This window comes from Mytilus californianus, unplaced genomic scaffold (genome assembly GCF_021869535.1).
Source record: "Mytilus californianus isolate M0D057914Y unplaced genomic scaffold, xbMytCali1.0.p SCAF_3, whole genome shotgun sequence".
In the NCBI taxonomy this organism is placed as follows: Eukaryota; Metazoa; Mollusca; class Bivalvia; order Mytilida; family Mytilidae; genus Mytilus; species Mytilus californianus.
Window position 1 is genome coordinate 26,785,730 of NW_026262679.1, and position 15,595 is coordinate 26,801,324.

The window sequence follows — 15,595 nt, forward strand, 5'->3', positions numbered from 1 at the left end:
CAGTAGCTGAAAATACAAACAGTGTCAGTGCAGCTTGTCTCAGTCTGAGATATCCATTTTATTTTCTCGTGGTATTCTATCTAGACCAGGACTTGTGAACTTTGAACATGATTTAATACGATATAATATCTCCATATGTAACGAGTCTGTTTTATTTTTATTTAGGTTCCAATGTATTTACATACTCTACTTTATGGTATGCTAGTTCAACTAAAAGAGAGACCGTGTATGAACACTTTCGTCCAGATGTGCCCAATAGAATTGATGGTTTGATTGTCAACGGTTCATCCATTCAGATCTTTTCAAGAAACTACGTTTATGATGCATCTAATGATCATATGGTCATCAGACCATTCCCTAGTAGGAATATGTATAACCCATATAGATCAACGTATAAAAATAACCAACCAAACAGTATAGATGCTGTCACTGGGATTGGGCCGGATACTTTTCTATTCATTAGTAAGCAAAGTTACTATTTGTTTAAGATTAGCACATTGAAGAAAGATAAACACGCAGGTCTTTGGATTAAAGGAAAACAAAATCTCAAATGTTAGACTGTAATTGTGTTGCAAATAAAGTTTGTTTGTCTTTATTTCCCCTCTTTAATATATCAATTGCCAAGTACAAAAGGTTGCCTTATTGCTGTGCGTGTATCGAAATGTACAAAATGTATTCCATAACGGGTAACTGAATTATGCGTATGCCGTAAAACTCTTTTGTTGTTGATATAAAAATAAGGAGATGAGGTATGATTGTCAATATATCCGATAGTCCGCAATATCCGAAAGGATAGCCGGACCCCAAAACCCACATATCATCATCAGCATCATTGCCAATGAGACAACTACCCACCAAAGTTCAAATTAAGTGGATGTAAGCAATTATAGGCGTACGACCTTCAACAATGAGAAAAACCCATATACCGTAAAGTCGGTTATAAAAGGCCCCGACATGAAAAATATGAAACAATTTAATTGAGAAAACTGACGGCTTAATTTGTAAACAATTTACGAAAAACAAATATGACAGACATGAACCAACAACAACCACTGAACTACAGGCTCCTGACTTGGGACAGGCACATAAAGAATGTGGCGGGGTTAACATGTTTGTGAGCGATCAACCCTCCCCTAACCTCGGACAGTGATGTAACAACAAACTATAAAAATCAGTTGAAAAAGGCTTAACTCATCAGATCGATACAACGCATTAGTACCGTAAAAGTGCATATGTGTATAACAAAACTATTTAGTATGATTTTAATTTACTGATAACAAAATCAATATTTATACCAATAAAACAATATTCAAAGATATAATTACAGTGTTGACTTGGTAACTTTTTAGAATAACTTTATTTAAAGGATTGATAAGTTTTCCCAGATCGTATATAAACTAACATAGATTACGCTCATTGAAATCTAAAACGTCACTACAGACACGGGCATAACAAACGAGTTGGGCTATATAAACACCACAAGATGGTGCCAGAGAAACATCACCGTCCAAAAAAGGAAAATTACCAATAGGGAAAGAAAAATCATCCCTTTGTCGTAAACTTTTGTGTAGATTTTCTGGTGTAAAACTGAAATGTCTAAATCTAGGAAAGGACACTTATTGATGTTAATTTTTGATTTATTTAAAGTAAGTTCCTGTGGGTAAATTTCTGTGGTATATTTAGAGAATTCTTGATTATTTAACGAAAAAATATCATCAATTAAGATAACGGTAAGTGTTGTTGAATGTATCAATTAAATGGAATTTAGACGGGTCTATACTTAGTTTGGCCATAAACTGTGATTCATAACAGTACAGGAACAAGTCTGCTATTAAAGGGGCACAATTGGTGCTCATAGGAATACCTACAATCTGTCGATAAACTTTATTGTCGAAACGTACATAAATTTTGTCAAGGAGAAAATGTACGGCTTTAATCATCTCATCACACCTCCGAGTTGGGTACTCAAACTACCCTCATGTATAATGTTAGTTAAGATATGGAACAGAGTTAGCTGTATCTGTGTTATCCTTCAGACTTAGGTGTATCTGTGTTATCCTTCAGACTTTGCTGTATCTGTGTTATCCTTCAGACTTAGCTGTATCTGTGTTATCCTTCAGACTTAGCTGTATCTGTGTTATCCTTCAGACTTAGCTGTATCTGTGTTATCCTTCAGACTTAGCTGTATCTGTGTTATCCTTCAGACTTACCTGTATCTGTGTTATCCTTCATTTCAATGACATACATGTATATGTGATCAACATAGTAACGTTAACCAAACTTAGAATAATTCAATGACAGGAAATCCTCCATGTAGAAAAACATAAAGCTAAAGGTTAATATTTGTCTTGAGAAGCTTCAGTATAAGGAATAAAGGAACAAGTCGGTAGAAGAACACATTTAATTTCCAAAGAAATGCTTACTGTTTGTTGAATAATTAGTACACCAAACGTAATAAATATTTTGTCAATAAAAAATTACTTGGTATCTTGAAGATGTCAGTTGCACAACACTTTTTTTTGATAAAATCAGAAGGTGACTTTAACAAATTGTGAGTTAGGGAATACTTAGTGTACAGAAGTCAGATGTTGTGTTTTGTGCAAGGAGAGGGGCTTAGTCTGTATGCACTCTCAAGCTTTTCGACATTCCGGATTTTATTTAAGGGGAATTTCCTCCCAATGAAAGTTGTTGAACTGACTCTTGACATCCTTCATTCTATAAACTTTATTATACACAAAAGGGAATCTAAATGGCATTTAAGCACGCATTTACTCACTCAAAACTTTAATAATAGACTATACTAGTATTTAGTTAAACACGTATGACAAGTTTAAGAGGTACAATATGAGATCTTGTGTGTCCTACATGAAGATTTTCGGAAGATGGAACCTATGTACTGTAACAGATCTTTGAATTTTTAGTGGAGCATTAGGACCAGAAATATAACATTGGTCCTAAGGACACTTGTTATTGAATGTCAATTCAGTTTGGTGACGGAAGAAGCAGTTCTTCATTCCAGAAGTACATAAAACAGACCTATAATACCAGGATTTCCTCTTTAGTAAATGTGAATGGTCAATATATACTGTGCTTATCAAAAAGCTAATATAATGTGATGTACACACAAAAGTACTGTTTAAGGCTTTGTTTGTGACCACATTGAGACAGGACAGGTTTTCAGCAACATTTTTGGTCTTGGAAGATACATGAAGCATGATTGTTCATTATTTTTTGTTAATTATAATTTGTATCAACGACGTCATTGCCGTAACCCATTTGTAAAAAGTATTGCAGCTTCTTTTCCAAGTTTGCTCATTGTTTGGCACAATCCTTGACAGAATCGATATTTAGTTTTTTAAAGTTGTGTGTCCAGTGTGTGGATTGAATTTCACAGTATTTCGACCCTAAACCAAATTATGTCCCTATAATTTTCATCGATGTTTGGTACAAAGTCTATGTTTCTATTGACTAATTGTTGCTTGCTTAACGCATTGCTCCAAATATTTCTTGCATATTTAGGAGGTGAACTAATTGATAATTAAAATACAATTGGTAAGTTCTGCAACGTAGCCAATCCGGAATGAAAGGCATCAAATTTTGATTGTTGCAGGAAACTTGATGAGTTTGTTACAAAGGGTGAGACTTTTGCCTTGCAATTGGCCCCCTACGACAACTTAGAATTATTTAACTTACATAGCTTACACAAGCCTGACAAGGTATCAAATTTAACGTCTCCATTCAGATCGAACGTGGCTGCGTATTTATGCATACCATAAATTCAAACGGATGTTCCATGTTTCAAAACGTGTAAATAAAATAAACATCTAGTACTATCACAAAACTTTGGAACTTGCAGTAATTTTCAGCAAATTTTACATCTTTCTAGCTAACAATCTCAGATTTAGTAACGGAAGGTTTTTTTTTTTATTATTTGTCACAATAACATAACAAACACAGAAGGTAATGAATGAGGGAGTTTAAAGTTTTTAAGCGATGATAAATCATGTTACTTTTCTCAACACTTTTAAGGGAGAAAATATCGAGAAAAGAAGATAAATTTACCAATCTTTTCCATGCCATTCAAAATATTATAAAGTGACAACCCCTCATTCCAAAATAAACTTGATAAACCTTGTTAAGAAATAAGATAGTTGTCTAATTGAAATTTTAACTTCATTAAGATTTATGGGACCAACATTACTTCTAATTAAGATGACCACAGATATGTTCTAATTATCGTCACCACATTCCCGTCCCCTTTCCCTCAATTGTGATATCACCGAATGAGACTTTTCTCTAATATTTGTACTTGCCATAAGCAATAAAATGCTCCGCAGGGCACAGCTTGATACGACCGCAGAGGTCGAACCCTGAACAGTTGGGGCAAGTATGGACACAACATTCAAGCTTGATACAGCTCTGAATTTGGATTGTGATTAAATATTTGACACAGCATAGCTTTCTGACACAGAATGAATGTGGTCTAAGAACTTAAAAATTTTAAATTGGACATTCACCTATTATGGTCCAATATCCAAAATCTAAATACATGGTTAGATTCAGCATATCAAAGAACCCCAAGAATTCAATTTTTGATGAAATCAAACAAAGTTTAATTTTGGACCCTTTTGACCTCAATGTGGACAAAGTTGATAATGGGGCCCAAAAATCAAAAATCTAAATACATGGTTAGATTCAGCATATCAAAGAACCCCATATATTCAATTTTTGTTGAAATCAAACAAAGTTTAATTTTTGACCCCGATTTGGACCAACTTGAAAACTGGGCCCATAATCAAAAATCTAAATACATGTTTAGATTCAGCATATCAAAGAACCCTAAGAATTCAATTTTTGTTAAAATCAAACTAAGTTTAATTTTGGACCCTTTGGACCTTAATGTAGACCAATTTGAAAACGTAACCAAAAATTTAGAATCTAAATACACGGTTAGATTCGGCATATCAAAGAACCCCAATAATTCAATTTTTGATGAAATCAAACAAAGTTTAATTTTGGACCCTTTGGACCTCAATGTGGACCAATTTAAAAACGGGGCCCAAAATCCAAAAACTTAATACACGGTTAGAATCAGCATATTAAAGAACTCCAAGAATTCAAGAATAAAACCCCATTGAAATTGGTCAAGAAATAAGCAATTTATACGAAGTATCTTCTTTTGCACAATACTGTGCAATTGAATATTTCTTGCTATTGCGCAATACTGTACAATTGACAATTTCTTGCTATTGCGCAATATTGTGCAATTGGATATTTCTTGCTATTGCACAATACTGTGAAATTGAAGATTTCTTGCTATTGCGCAATACTGTGCAATTGAAGATTTCTTGCTATTGTACAATACTATGCAATTGAAAATTTCTTGCTATTGCACAATACTTATTATATAATAATTTACACATCTTGTTTGGTGTGTATCTCCTACCATATCATTATTATTTGCTTTTAAATATAAAACAGAAATAACCAACTTAAAATGAAAAATTCTAAAAGAAAAAAAAAAGGAAAAAAAGAAAAAAAATGAAAAAAAAAATCCCCCCCCCAAAAAAATTTTTATGAACCCCCTTATGATTCATCACCCCCAAACTCAATCCCAGCCTTCCCTTTGTGGTATGGTACCTTGCAGTACAATTTCAGAGAGATCCATACACTTGGAACACAAGTTATTGTCTGGAAACTAGAAAAATGCTTATTTTTGGCCCCTTTTTGGCCCCTTATTACTAAACGTTTTGGGCAATTACCCCAAACTCAATTCCAGATTTCCCTTTGTGATATGGAACCTTGTAGTACAATTTCAGAAAGATCCATACACTAACACACAAGTTATTGTCATGAAACTAGAAAAATGCTTGTTTTTTGCCCCTTTTTTGGCCCCTAATTCTTAATATTTTGAGGCAATTACCCCCAAAATCAATCCCAGCATTACCTGTGTGATATGGAACCTTGTGGTACAATGTCAGAGAGATCCATACACTAACACACAAGTTATGTCTGGAAGTTACAAAAATGCTTATTTTTGGCCCCTTTTTGGCCCCTAATTCCTTAACTGTTGGTACCATAACCCCCAAAATCAATCCCAACCTTCCTTTTGTGGTATTGAACCTTATGGTAAAATTTCATAGAGATCCATTCACTTAAACTAAAGTTAGAGTGCGAAAACCAACGTGTCTTCGGACGACGCCGGACGAGGACGACGACGCCAACGTCATACCAATATACGACCGCAAAATTTTTTTGCGGTCGTATAAAAAGACGGGTGCCACATGTGGAGCAGGTTATATCTATCCTTCTAGATGGTTTTTTGTTTTTGTCATGGTATTGTCAGATTTTCTTCGACTTTTGATTTTTGATTATCCCTTTGGTGTTTTTTGCCTTTTCAGACAGTATGCATTTGTTTCATTACAGGACATTCTAAACGGGCATTAGCTGGAAAATTCATTACCTCTGAATTGACTCAAACCCTTTAATTTAATTTGTAGCACACCTATTTACTAAAATTACAAAAAGTTCCATAAGAAACAATAAACAATGCATAAGGTGAAATGAAAGAGGCGGATGATACCATAAGGATATTCAAACTCAAAAGTATCAGCATTTCGTGTGTATTTACCTGCCGTGCAACCACTTCATGTTTGCCGATTGTTGGAAATATTTCAACACTCATTGTCCTTTTTCATCTAATTGATCTAAGTTTCTAGGGAAGGGAATGATTTTATACTTGGGTCTACAGCTTGATAATTTTGAGTTGTAGCGAGTTAGCAATATGTACATCTCCTGTGCAGCCATTTTTTGTTTGTAGACAACAGTCTTATATATTTTCGTCATCGAGTTGCTGTCTAATTAAAGATACATGTATAACCCATGTCTTCTTATTTCCAAACTAATTTTAAATTCATACTGGACAACAGTAGCAAGAAAATGCCATATAACAAGTCAAACAAGACAATACCTTTTTGCAACAAATCCTCATACCAAGTATTATTGTTACATGAAATTCCTGAGGAACAATCAAAACTGTCAAAGTTAACCATAAATATTGTTGTTTTTCATTATGTTTGATTTATTTGAGGACCATGTTTGTTAATCAGCAGCATTGCAAGATGTATTTTAACAAGGAATGAACTGTAAAATTGACAGCAAACCATATTTTCTGTAAGGCTTGTTTGACCTGCCACATTCTATACCTATTTTCCAATCTATCAAGGACTATAGCTACAACTACTGAACTGAAAAAAGAAAACCGTCAATGTAGGCGATTCTAACTTGACCGCCATTTTGTCATCTGTAACAGCCTATTAAAATTTTAAATGCATTGATTGAACTGTTTATAAGCCATTTTTCAATCTATTATGGACCATAACTCCTAAACAACAAAAGTGAATAGATTTTGACCTCCATTTTGTCATCTGTAACAGCTTATTAAAATTTCAAAAGCATTGATTGAACTGTTCATAAACCATTTTTCAATCTATCAAGGACCATAACTCCTTAATGACAAAAGTGAAAATCGTCAAAATAGATTTTGACCTCCCCCTCCATTTTGTCACATGTTACAGCCTATTAAAATTTTAGAAGCATTGATTGAACTGTTCATAAGCCATTTTTCAATCTATCAAGGACCATAACTCATTAACGACAAAAGTGAAAATCATCAAAAAAGATTCGGACCTCCATTTTGTCATCAGTTACAACATATCAAAACTTTAAAAGCACTGGTTGAAAACTTAACCTATAAGCATTATCTATATTGAAAATTTACACTGAACAACAAAGAAATAATGAGATTTCCTAAATCAATTTAATAAGTATCTAATACAAAAGATGATCATTGTATAATGTTGTAGATCACACTAACGTTTCTTCTTTCCTGGAGTAGATTTCCCTGTTGACTGCACAGCTACAGGAGCATGAACTTTCTGAGATATCTTATTGATATAATATAAAGCCACCAGTGAAAATATAAAACTGAAATGAAAAATGCAATTGTATAAGTTTTTCTCCAAGATGTATTTAGACATGTTAGATTTACTATGAAACACAGTCTTAAGGGATTATGGAAGTATTCTGCCATCTTGGAATGCATCCAGAGTTTTACTGAAACTAGCCTATTTTTCAGCAGAAATGCAAATTGCTTGAAGGACTTTCTTTCTCAGAATTTCTTTTTTAACATTTTCTCATCATAATCATTTTTTTTTAATAAAGATATTAATATATAAAAAAAGCAGACTTTAAAAAGCAATCGAATTTATGACTCTTTCCTTTTCGAAACCTTTTAAGCCCAAATCTATAAATACAAAGTCAAAACTAACTGTAAATCTAAGGCAGAACGTTTCATGAAGAACCTAATAAAAACCCAAATTAATCTAATGGAAAACTGCATCCAAATCCAATGTATAGTAAGTTAACAGTTAGTACTTTGGATTTAGGTAGGTTTAATTCCTTGATAGGGGAAAACTAAAAGCTATATAAAATCAAATATATTGTACCGGTATTATGTATAAGGTTACTGTTTCAATGATGTATAAAATTAATTCATCTCATTTCATTGAAATCCTATTTATCAAAATATAATCAATGGGTCAAAAGGGAATCATTTTGTAAAAAAATAAATGGAGAATGTGTCCCCATGGACACAGATGATGCCCCTGCTTGCATACAACATTATAAAGGGACATAACTCAACGATAAAGTGACGATACCCAAATTTATACTTGATCTGAGTTTTGTGGTAATAAGTATTGTGAATATAGGTCTCACAATGTTTTGTTGGGACAAACTTAAGTTACAGAACGGAAACTAAAAATTTAGCAATTTTTCGATTTTTAAAGGGGCATAACTCGATAATAATTAAAGTGACGCCACCAAAATTCAACTTGATCTGTATTTTGTGGTAAAAAGCATTGTGTATAAGTTTCATAACATTTGGTTGAGGCAACTTAAGTTAGAGAACGGAAACTAAAAATTTTGCATTGTTTTCCATTTATAGAGGGGCATAACTCGTGAATGGTTTAAGTGACCCCACCAAAATTCAAACTTGATCTGTATTTTGTGGTAATAAGCATTGTATATAAGTTTCATAGCATTTGGTTGAGGTAAACTCAAGTTAGAGAACGGAAACCAATTTTGGGACGTACTAACGTACATACGGACAAGGGTAAAACTTAATGCCCCCTCCGCTATGGCGGGGGCATAAAAATCGTAAAGGGTTCAGCAAAGTGTCTTTTGGTCATAAAAAGCTTCTGTCTAAGTTTTGTAAAATTCAATGAAGGTTTGACAAAGTTATTAATGTCTAAAAAATCTACAACCATAGACTGAAACTAAACTTTGAAGACACTGAATGGAATATTGGATCCCTATTGTCTTTCTTCCACCACTAGTTAGACAAAAAGATTAAAATCAAATAATCTTATAAACACAAAATATTTTCTCAATTCTTAATATCTTTGTTGTCTCTGATTATATCATAAATCATGTTATGATAGATCATCCTTCATGTCCTTTACTGTATTCAATGAAATTTTTTGACACTTTTTTCCCAATCTCAAACATGTCAAAGAGTTTTAATCTATATCTGTATAATTATCATAAATTACAATAATATACATATTATAATGAAGGTCATTAAATGTATTGGAGAAAGAAAGATAATAGCCACATTTTAATGCTTACCAAGTTGTTACACAAACTCTGTGGATGAGACCAGAGGCAAACATGGCCATGGCTAAACAAAAGGCGACTAAAAATAAAGTAAATGTGATTGTTAGTAAAAATATGAATAAAATCTATAGACAAATCTGCAAATTATAAAATTATTAGAATATATTATTAAAATTTTGGTTCTTCAAAAACAGCTCTTTTTATCAACATGTGATCTCTGCATGCTAAAGAACCCTTAAAACAACTCCTTTAAGGTGTCTTTAGGTGACATGTTCCAAAAAAAATCTCATTGTCCAAGTTATACATGTACATGTCACCCCATTTCCCAGTGGCAGTTCAAATTTACACCTTTATCCTGTTTAGTCCACTTTGCAGTATCAATCTTTTGTATTGTTAACTTGTTTTCAATATGAATATGCAGGAAATATTTCATTATTTGGCACTGGATGATAGGCAAGCAACAATCAATTAATATTTACAAGTGAAAAACACAAATTCAAATAAAAAAAAAATAATGAAAAATTATAACATTAATTATAAATGTGTCATATTTGCAATATACATGTACATGTAAGTATCCATTCAGATATATCTATCTCTTCAAAGTACAATATGTATTCAAACTTCAATTAAATTATGTATATGTAATTGTATGAATGATTTGTATACATCACAAATTAACAATAAAAATTATTTTTTTATAATTTTCGATTAAATAGGCAATTCAAGAATGTTTACTTCTAATGGGCTACTCAAATTATACAAATATACTTGCAAGATCACACTGAAAAATAACATGTAAAAAAACACTCTCCAACATTAAATGTTCTTAGACATGTTAGTTAGAATTCAAAATGTATGTACAGTCTTACCTTCTGGTAAAAGTTTAGTTTGAAATCCACCTCCAAATAAGGAAGTTTCTAGATTACTGACACCCTGAAATAAGTGTAAAGGAAAAAATGTGCATGAATTGTGATCCTACATCTTTGTAATTATCATCCTACCCTACAAATATATCCATACTGTATCCAAACAGTGCAATCATTTTAAAGTGAACAAGAGGCTGTCAGATACAGCAAACCAGATTTTCCTGCATGAAAATGATATTTGCAAATCTGGACCCCCAAACAGGATCAAGTAAAAAATAAATGAATTTTTGTAGGGTTTAGAAATGGAAAAGCCAAAATCAATCTTGACCTCCTATTTATCACAAGTGACATAATATTGGAATTAAAGAGAGTATATAAGTACACATTCATTTGTTCAGCAGGGGTGGGTAGGCAGAAATCATGAAGTCAATAATGAAAGAAATATGTTTATCATGTTTATGAGATTATAACCTTAATTAATATGAAACCAAAGAATCTTGTGGTCACTCCATTAACTTTCCAGAAACCAACTTTCAAACGATTGTTGTCTGGTTTCTTCAAAGTATCACAAGATTTTCATCTAAATTCGAACTTGACCTTCATCTAGTCACAGGAAACAACATATCTAATTTGAAAAGATTTCGTCAAAGCGTTTTCAAGTTATTGGCAGCCAACCCATCCGCCTGCTGTACATCACCAAATTAATAACCGATACTTTCTTTTGGAAGTCTGGTTACAAATCAGAATGTATAATAAATTTGTTGAGGATATATGACTCCATGTACATTTTGTTGTAACATGGAGAAACATAAATGCCTACAACTGTTTGTACATATTGATCTGCTAATCTGTGATCATCAATTATCAGTCTCTAAAATTACAAAAATAATCAAAATATCTTTACATATTGCTTCTCAGTAAACAGACAAAAACAGGAAAGGATACAGTCAAGACAAAGATGAACACAATGCTACCAAGTAAACCTCCTAGTATTGTCATATATTCTGTAGCTGCCAACTGTTGTTTGAACATCTGCATTACAGCAAACATTGACATACCAAGTGTCAGAGAAATCACACTCGAAATTGCTGGTGATAACCCTGAAATAAAATACACAAATTCATCATGTGTTTCTGTAATATCAAACAGCACAAAGTTTATAAACATGTATATAAATGTGGTCTTTTCAAATCTTTGCCTTTTATTTAAGATACATATTAAAATTCATACTAAATAATCTAAATAATTTTCATCTTTTGCATACCGTCTTTTTTGCAGATTAATTAATATATACAGTGTATATTATTGTACAAATATATGACACAAAATTCAGCGCACCCGACATGTAAACATAAAGAATAAATTTTATGTATGCTAAAAACAGAAAAACAAATATTTGGGAAAAATAAAATATTAAAGGGGACTAAGGGTGTACATACTATTCAATTTACATGTCTAAAATGGATGTACATGTGCATGTTGGAGGGTTGGAAGGGACTTAAAAAATCCCCTCTAACAACCAAAACTCTCTTTTGTTAAATGACAACTACTCACTTTCAATAATAAACCTTCCCTTCCGAACTCCAACATTCTTTTTTTAGGGAATTACCCCTTTGCATTACCTCAGCCACTCAGCGTAGGCATGGTAGGTGATTTATATTATAGCTGTTACATGTATGCAAATTTGCAATACTGAAATACTCAACTGGTGTAAATAAAAATGTATATACACATATGCCTTTGTGGTTTCCTGGTGGCTGAATTATAGATGGGGCAGGGTTTTAACACTAACTTTTGTATATAAGTAGTCCAAAAGGACTAGTCTGACAAAACATGGGGTAGTCCTTATTTTGTAGTGGTAGTCTTGAAGGGGTACAATGATTTCCTGAGAACTCTCAAAACTAAATATGAAACCGAGAACCAATAGATATTACCAATGATTACCCTAAAACTCTATTTTATATGGTGTAATACTGCTTTTATTGTAATAAAGACTATAAATTTGAGATATTTTTCATTTTAAGCTCACCTGGCCAAAAGGGCCAAGTGAGCTTTTCTTATCACTTGGCGTCCATTAACTTTTACAAAAATCTTCTCCAAAACAGACAAAACGATCAGCAATATAAGATCAACATAAAAGAGATTTTTGTCTACAATGAGAGTGTCCTTTGTTGAATATGTACATAGACCTAGTTGAGCGACACATGGGAATCTGATTTGTGTATCTTTTATGCAAGTTACCGAATAAATAATTTAAGGTTCATCATACGTATGTCATAACCTTTTGGCTAATATGGCCGTATTTACACCACAAAATTTACTCTGAGTACAGACAAACTTGTACACCAGTCAGGGGTACTACTTGTACAAGTAATCTTTATTTACTTGAAGAAGTAAATAAAATATACTTATATAAGTTAATTATATTGTTTGAATAATCTCCCCTTAATTTTCTAAAAAATTTACTTGTATAAGTAAATTTTTTTTACAATCTCACAAAAATTCTCAAGTTTTGAGATGTAAAATCATACCTTTAACAATTTTTCTCATGTTAGCTCATAATTTTTTATAAGAGTTCAATGTTTCATCTCATTAATTCAACAAAGAAACTGATTGAGCAAAGATCTTTTAAAAGTATTTGCGCAAGGCCTTCAAAAATTGCTCCTTGGGGGCTTGTAAATGAGCAGTGTTCTAAAGATAACAGACAAATGAGATTTTCATTGTCCATGAAATTACACTTAAATGAATAGTAAAGACATCTGCAAAGGACAGACAATTCAAAATTCTGTTAGAGCAAAGAAGTTCTAAGAATTCAAGAAAAGAAGATAGGATGACTTTTTTACTTGTATAAGTAAAAAAATCTGAATGTCTAAGGGACATAACTAGGCCAAAAAATAATTTACTTATACAGGTAAATAAAATACACTTGTATAAGTATCCTACAAATTTACTTATATAAGTATATTATGATTACTTCTTCAAGTAAATAAAAATTACTTGTACAAGTAGTACCCCTGACTGTACACCTGGGAAAGTTTTAAGGCATGGCTGCAGGAACTAGATAATTAAATTTTAAATGCATTGTTTCAGAAAATTATAAACTTTTCTTGATTTTGCTATTCATTTTTTTAGTTTTCCACAAAAAGACAAACAGTAAGGGAGTATATATAAATATGAATAAAACTCAATAATACAGAAGGCCAGAAATTGATATATATTCTAGTTAGTTTAAACAATATTTATCCAGATAAACCATCACAAAAGTCAAAACAGTATAAATTAAATATAGTATATCCCGCAATGGTGGTAAGTCGTGCACTTAAGGCCATTTTTTATTTTATTTTTCTGTAGACTTAGCTTTGTTTTTTTATTACTGTGTATTGTCAAGCTTGGTTACTCATAATTGTTTCTCAGTCACTGAATGTACGATGTTGTTCCATACTGCAGCAGCTGACCCGGTTTGTTTACATTCAAATTCTAATGGCTTCAAAACCATGTGACACATTGAATCGTTATATCCAATCAAATTGCTCTACTGTCAATAAGGTGATTTTTTAGTACAAGGCAATTATATTATTTGTTTGTATGATATTGCTTTGAAATAGTTTGCAATAAATTGGGGGTTTATTCAATAGGAAACCTCATTATTAGCCATGAAATTTGATATCAATGGAATTTTATATGAATATTTACTTATGGTCAGAATATCGATCTCTTTATATTGAACCAATTTTTTTTTTATGAAAAATATATGTATATTGTTTTTTATTAACCTACTCTATATTCCTGAACTAAAATATGGCATGATTATCGTTTGTTTCCCAAAGTTTTTCTTTCAATTTGGATGGGTTTTTTTCGCGGGAAAATCGCTTAAGACGTGAGGTGCTTGCCATTTTGAAATTCTTAAAAGTACGATTTGCTTGGCCTGTTTGGTCTGCCATTAAGATTGATGACGCTAAATGGAATGTTAACAAAGCAATGGAGGCCGGAAGAGGGGATTTCTGAAGTTCTGGAATGTTTTTAGGCATTTGGAAGTCAGGTTTGAAACAGCCATTAGAAAATTGGCATTTTTGTACAATACTTTAGAATAACAATGTAAACATATCTTAAGAAATGTTTGTTTATTTAGAAGAGTAGAAAAAATGTATTCTGCACTGATTTTGTACGCTGGTATTAGCGTAGTGACGTCAATGCGGAGTTTTCCCTTGTGATAAGTACAATAACAAAATCCGAACGAACCAACATTATGACTGATTATAGACTACGGTAGGATATACACATGAAATAGATATGTAGGATTCAAAAACAAGCAAAACTGCTTTTATAAATCTGTCTCCTAGTTTAAAAAAAATCTTTTAATTTACATTATGTATATGACATCAAAATATGACTTCATGTATATATTTTATTTTTTTTTAATGACGGCGAACAGAACAGACCAACCAGAAAAAAATAATTTATAGTCAGCTACGATTCATCTACTGAGGTCGCTTAATCCGCATGCAACGAAAACCTAGTCCAGAGTCACTGTCTTAGCAGACATAAGTGTTACACTTCGTTAAAGTATAAGCTATTTTAGTGTTTACCCATTTTAATGATTTTTCCCTTTCCAACTTTTGCAATAGAATAGTAAATTGCTTGCGTGGCCGGCTTGTCGATCTTACGTAGTTATCTTTTCTTGGCTAAAGGAAATGTCGTACAATCCCGGAATGGACAAAATGATGCGTATGGATGATAAAATAAGATAAAAATACTAAAATATTTACAGTATTAATAAAATCTCCTATAGCTGGGACTGTTATACTTAAGCCGGGATTTGGTGATTAATAACAACTGTCAAAGATCGAGATATCTTTTATCATTATAGTAATCGTGTTTCAGTTCAGTTCAGTTTCTTGTATATTCCTCCATTAATTGTGGAGCACTACCCATAGGGTATAATTGTAGCAACTATATACACCTTAAAACATAAGGAAACATTTAATTATGTACAGATGACTGAATTTAGGCAATAATAATTACTAAATAATTAATATTATAATTAATTC

At 32.2% G+C, this 15,595-nt stretch overlaps 1 protein-coding gene across 1 annotated transcript; it reads right to left on the minus strand.

Moving 5' to 3' along the window:
* Positions 1 to 7,800: 7,800 nt before the first annotated feature.
* On the minus strand, positions 7,801 to 15,234 carry LOC127734254 (keratinocyte-associated protein 2-like). The gene is made up of 5 exons (XM_052244033.1): positions 15,134 to 15,234; positions 11,493 to 11,647; positions 10,551 to 10,614; positions 9,691 to 9,757; positions 7,801 to 7,986 (listed from the first exon to the last, which is right to left on the minus strand). Exons 1-5 carry the CDS (start codon positions 15,135 to 15,137, stop codon positions 7,872 to 7,874), a joined length of 405 nt encoding a protein of 134 aa, XP_052099993.1. The 5' UTR covers positions 15,138 to 15,234; the 3' UTR covers positions 7,801 to 7,871.
* Between the last annotated feature and the right edge of the window lie 361 nt (positions 15,235 to 15,595).

Coding starts and splice junctions, on each gene's coding strand:
- LOC127734254 (XM_052244033.1), bottom strand. Junction 10,615..11,492: donor TGTTCATCTTTGTCTTGACT/GTATCCTTTCCT, acceptor CACTTATTTCAG/GGTGTCAGTAATCTAGAAAC. Junction 7,987..9,690: donor AGAGTTTGTGTAACAACTTG/GTAAGCATTAAA, acceptor TTTTCATTTCAG/TTTTATATTTTCACTGGTGG.